Consider the following 6,121-nt stretch of genomic DNA (forward strand, 5'->3'; position numbering starts at 1 on the left):
TTCCTCTATGTTGGGGGATGTATGGTATCTTGGTACCTCTTAGTATGTTGGGGATGTAAAGTATCTTGGTTCCTCTTAGTATGTTGGGGATGTATGGTATCTTGGTTCCTCTATGTTGGGGGATGTATGGTATCTTGGTACCTCTTAGTATGTTGGGGATGTATGTTATCTTGGTTCCTCTATGTTGGGGATGTATGGTATCTTGGTTCCTCTTAGTATGTTGGGGGATGTATGGTATCTTGGTTCCTCTTAGTATGTTGGGGGATGTATGGTATCTTGGTTCCTCTTAGTATGTTGGGGGATATATGGTATCTTGGTGCCTCTTGTTGTGTTGGGGATATATGGTATCTTGGTTCCTCTTGGTGTGTTGGGGGATGTATGGTATCTTGGTTCCTCTATGTTGGGGATATATGGTATCTTGGTTCCTCTTAGTATGTTGGGGGATGTATGGTATCTTGGTTCCTCTTAGTATGTTGGGGGATATATGGTATCTTGGTGCCTCTTGTTGTGTTGGGGATATATGGTATCTTGGTTCCTCTTGGTGTGTTGGGGGATGTATGGTATCTTGGTTCCTCTATGTTGGGGATATATGGTATCTTGGTTCCTCTATGTTGGGGGATGTATGGTATCTTGGTTCCTCTTAGTATGTTGGGGATGCATGGTATCTTGGTTCCTCTTAGTATGTTGAGGGATTTATGGTATCTTGATTCCTCTTAGTATGTTGGGGGATGTAAGGTATCTTGGTGCCTCTTGTTGTGTTGGGAATGCACTTTTGCTATGACTGTTGTTTTCTAGAATGCGCTGGGTGTATGGCTGCCTATAGCACTGTGTGTATTTAGAGGGGGAGGTGTGAGGTACGTGGTGTCTCTTAGAGGCTGAGTGTGTACTGGGTGAAGCATGTTGTCTTGGTGTGAGAGCAGTTACAGCCTGGGGCTGGAGAGGTGAGGCCTGTGTCATATTTTCAGAGTTCTTGGGTGGAGCTGAGCTTGGAGAAGACTATAGCCATTGGAGGAAGTTGTTCTTAAGAGCTGATAAATACACCGGGCTGCCAGGAACTGTGTGCACACTCTTTAAGGAGTGTCTTCTGACGAGAGAGACAGAGGGTGAGGTGGAGAATCTGGAGTCTAAAGGAAGCAAGAAAGCAAAATCAATTAACTCCCAGTGCAGTAAAGCCAACAACCTGAGGCAGAGACAAGACATGACTGCTCTGATGGGATCTTACTCCTGGTCTGATGGTTTGGACTGTTCCACCTTGGATGGAGACCTCTCAGATGGACTGTCTCCTCACAGGTCTCCCCGGGAGAAAGGCTCGGAGACCCGCATCAGGAGACCCATGAATGCCTTCATGGTTTGGGCCAAGGACGAGAGGAAGAGGCTGGCGGTGCAGAACCCGGACCTGCACAACGCCGAGCTCAGCAAGATGCTGGGTAAGACTGGGCAAGATGTGTCCCCCTCATATCCCCAATATTATTATTATTATTATTATTATAGATCATGTTGTCATCCAGAGCTTACATTACTTAGAATGATAACATACAGTCAGATTTCACCTACAGATGTGCAGAGAAAGGGATCAAATATTAATCCTTTATATATAGATAATATAATTAATCCTGAAAACGAATCATAAAAAAAAAATGCAAATAAGATTGCACTGTGTGTGAACGCGATGAAATCGGAATCGGTCGCATCTACCGACTAATTTATAAATTAACGGCTGCGATTTAGCCCAACTATTATAGCAGGAACCTCAAGTTCCAGCAACTCCTGTCAGTACAGGCCAGGAGCTTTAAGAGGAGAAACCTAGGAATTTCTAAAGAAAACTCAAGCTTTTAGACATTGCAGTTTAATGAGACAGTGAAGGGATTTGTCGCATTCCTTTATGTGCTAATAAGACGCTGTTCATACCGCACGGTGCGACTTTTTGATTTCACGGTTATTAGTAGTAAATTATTATTATTATTACTAATAATAGAAGAACTAAGGCTATAGGTGAGCACTGACAATGTATAGTGTGACTCCTGCACATCTGTGGGAGAACTTTCCCTCCCAGGAAGGATTAGCTGCAGTCAGGTTCGCTCCTGCCCGGGGATTCTGCAGCTTTGTATCCAGGACTCATTGGACCCAGGGAATTAGGAGGAACCTCTGACTGCAGACAGCAGGGCCCCAGGACGCCTGATCTGCCCCTACTGTACTCATGCCTCCCATTAGTCCTGGTGGCATTCAATCTTCATGTTGCACTTTTCACAGTTTTTATTTATTTTTATTTATTTCGTTTTTATTTATTTTCTTTCTTTTTGCCTTCATTTATTATTTCTAAAACATTGTAAAATAATTGCCTGCTGAGCATAAAGGTGCAGGAATGAAGATAATATCAACGTTACATTTATCTTACCTGAAATGTATCTTAGTATTATTATATACCATAAAATTATATACTAAGAATATGAAAATTATTTAGAATTGAGAGTCCTCAGTGGTTGATACCTTTTATCAAATATATATCTTTCCTATACTAAGAATATGAAACACATCAGAAAATGTCCTGTGTCTATGACCTGATCCCCACAGGTTTAGACAGATCAAGAAATCTCAGTATTTTTTTTTTTTTTTTACAAATCTTAATCTAAACAGCAGGTTTCCTATTAATTAAATGTTCTTGTTGCGCTTTTCACAGTATTTACTATATATATATATATATATATATATATATATATATATATATATATATATATATATATATATATATATATATATATATATATATATAGTAAATACTGTGAAAAGTGCAACAAGAACATTTAATTAATAGGAAACCTGCTGTATGTATATATATATATATATATATATATATATATATATATATATATATATATATTTATATATATATATATATATATATATATGTTTATTTAGCATTAATTTATTATCTGTAAACTTGTAAAATAATTGTTGAACATAAAGGCACAGGAAGGATGGAAGGATGTCACTATTAATGTCATTATATATATATATATAGAGAGAGAGAGAGAGAGAGAGAGAGAGAGAGAGAGAGAGAGAGACAGATAGATAGACATAGTAACTTCCTTCTCATCCTCAATGGGGGTTGTCTTTGATACATACTATATATATATATATATATATATATATATATATATATATATATATATATATATATATATATATATATATATATATACCATGATCAGCAAAGGCCATATGTTTATGCCCATTATCTGTTTTCACAGTATTTATTTAATTTCTATTTTTTCCATTAATGTATTATTTGTAAACTTTGTAAAATAATTGCTTGTCGAACACAAAGGTACATGAAGGGTGTTACCGTTAATGCTATTACATTTCTCTTACTATATAATATATATAAATATGTGTATATCTTAGTGTTATATATACATATACAGTATATATATATATATATATATATATATATATATTCAGCAAAGGTCATTCTATGCCCATTATCTGTGATTTATTTTCTTTTTTTTTTTAATTAATTTATTATTAGTAAATGAATTGCTTGTTGATCATAAGGTACAGGGAGGAAGTTGTTATTATATGCCTCTTACCTTATGGGTATATTAGTATTGCTCTCTACCTTGACCAGCATTGCTCCTGTGTCTCTGCCCCTGATCTGTCCTCATCATCACAAGGTCTGTTTGATGTAGTAGGTTCAGACCGATCAGGAAATCTCAGCATTTCTTGCAAATCTTCGATGTGAGCAGCACTCTTCCTCTGAGCTCACACCTGGCCTGTTGATGGGCACATCCTCCTGCCACATCCTGTATCTTAATGGCTGTGTTTTTTGTGTCCTGTTTGATGTAGGAAAATCCTGGAAAGCTCTTTCCCCTTCCCAGAAGAGACCTTATGTGGAAGAAGCTGAGAGGCTGAGGGTCCAGCACATGCAGGATTATCCCAATTACAAGTACAGACCCAGGAGGAAGAAGCAGATCAAACGGATCTGTAAAAGAGTGGAAACTGGATTTATGGTCAATGGTCTCTCCAGGGACCAGAACTCTGTGCCAGATAACAGGGGCTGCAGGTCAACTGGAGATAAAGAGGACAACCCAGGCTATCCTTCAGGGACAGGTCTGCAGGACATCAGAAGCTACAGGGAGACTCAAAGTGCAGGCAACAAACATGACCAGTCCTACCCCTATGGGCTTCCAACTCCACCAGAGATGTCACCACTGGATGTCCTTGACCAAGAGCAGAGTTTTTATCCAACTTCTTGCCCTGAAGACCACCATCCTCGCATCAGTGGGCCCACTTATCAGCCTGAGTACACCAGAAGCCCCATCCTCTGTAGTCACTTGAGCCAAATGCCAATGGCACAGTCTGGAGGAGCCATGATACCTTCTGTAGCAAACTGTCCACCAACCTATTTCAACCCTGGCTATCATCATCACTCCTCTCTTCCCCATAATTACCACCATCATGCCCATCTTGGTCAATTGTCTCCTCCACCTGATCAGCCACATTATGAAAGCATAGAGCACATCAGTCAAGCAGAACTCCTGGCAGACATGGACAGAAATGAGTTTGACCAATACTTAAATACCTCTATACAGGAGTCCTGTGAAATGGCAATAAATGGACATATCCAGGTGTCTCAGTCTGTAGACCTGCAACCCCAGGAGACCACCAGCCTCATCTCTGTCTTAGCAGATGCCACTGCGACCTATTACAACAGCTACAGCGTTTCCTAGACTCTTCTTCTATATGAACCTGAAAAGACCATGCAGTATTATTGGCATCATTAAGCTAAGGAGACTCACTGTACATCCTCAGGGTTGTGTCTTCAGTGACTATCCTCACTGCTCACATGGAGACAGTCCTCCTAGATCTTGGTAGAAAGCACCAAAAAGAAGGGAAATCCTGTACATAAAGATGATCCTGTGCTTGTATCCGGATGGAATGTTAACAAACTGTTCTGAAAAGAGACCTTGTAGCAATCAAGTCCCTGGGTGGTTTGTCAGCTATGATAAGGAAGGTGCAGGCAGTATATACCTGCTGTATACAGAACTGTAGGAGGATAGAGTCTGCTGTTCATTAGCCCAGGCCCAGGTTCTGATTATCCTCCCACACAAATCCCTGTTTTATACACCCACTGAAGAATGAACTGTGATACAATATAATCTGATTGTTTTTTTGTTCTTTTTTTTTTTTTTGTCCTCCAATAAAGGTGTGACCTTTTTCGTTTGTATCTGTTCGTTGTTTTTTTTTTTTTGGTAATTAACCCCTGTTGTCACTGTCTACCATTGGGGGTAACTAGAGGTAGTGGAGATGGTTTTGCAATGCTGGGAAATGCATCTGAACATTTATTAGGAAACGGATATATTTTACATTGACTTGTATGACTTGTATTTTGAATGATGTATATAGGAGGATCCATAAATATTTAATTTAATTTAGATTGCTTTTTGTACAATAAAAATACATAAAGGACCTTCAAAATGAGTGATTTTGATTGTTTTTTATTCTTAGGGTGTTTGAGATTAATTAATTATTTTCTTCTCTCTTTTTTTTTTTTTTAATCTGTCTGTTTGCTAGCTACTGTATCTGAATTGTCCATCCTAGGCGGTTCAATAAAACTCCAGTTCTTTTCCCTTGGACCCCTTCAGTGCTACTATATTTTTTGTCATAGATTATACATATATATGAGTCTATCTATCTATCTATCTATCTATCTATCTATCTATCTATCTATTATCTATATGTTTATCTGTATATTATCTATTTTTTATCTATTATCTATCTATTATCTATCTATTATCTATCTATCTATCTATCTATATATTATCTATCTATCTATCTATTATCTATCTATTATCTATTGTCTATCTATTATGTATCTATTATCTATCTATCTATTATCTATTTATTATCTATCTATTATCTAGCTAGCTTTCTATACTTACACACATACATAGTATTTATATACATATATACACATATATGCATATATACAATTTATGTACAATATATATGCATCTAAACTTATATACAATTACATTTTTTTCACTTGGTCCCCTTCAGTGCTGCCTTCATTTTCCCGTTTTGTTATATAACATTATATATATAGATAGATAGATAGATAGAT

At 37.6% G+C, this 6,121-nt stretch overlaps 1 protein-coding gene across 1 annotated transcript; it reads left to right on the plus strand.

Moving 5' to 3' along the window:
• Window positions 1-1,050: 1,050 nt before the first annotated feature.
• Window positions 1,051-5,469, plus strand: SOX7 (SRY-box transcription factor 7). Its single transcript, XM_069728385.1, has 2 exons — window positions 1,051-1,427; window positions 3,844-5,469. Exons 1-2 carry the CDS (start codon window positions 1,199-1,201, stop codon window positions 4,725-4,727), a joined length of 1,113 nt encoding a protein of 370 aa, XP_069584486.1. The 5' UTR covers window positions 1,051-1,198; the 3' UTR covers window positions 4,728-5,469.
• Window positions 5,470-6,121: the final 652 nt, after the last annotated feature.

The sequence above is a fragment of the Ranitomeya imitator genome, chromosome 5 (assembly GCF_032444005.1).
Source record: "Ranitomeya imitator isolate aRanImi1 chromosome 5, aRanImi1.pri, whole genome shotgun sequence".
NCBI lineage: Eukaryota > Metazoa > Chordata > Amphibia > Anura > Dendrobatidae > Ranitomeya > Ranitomeya imitator.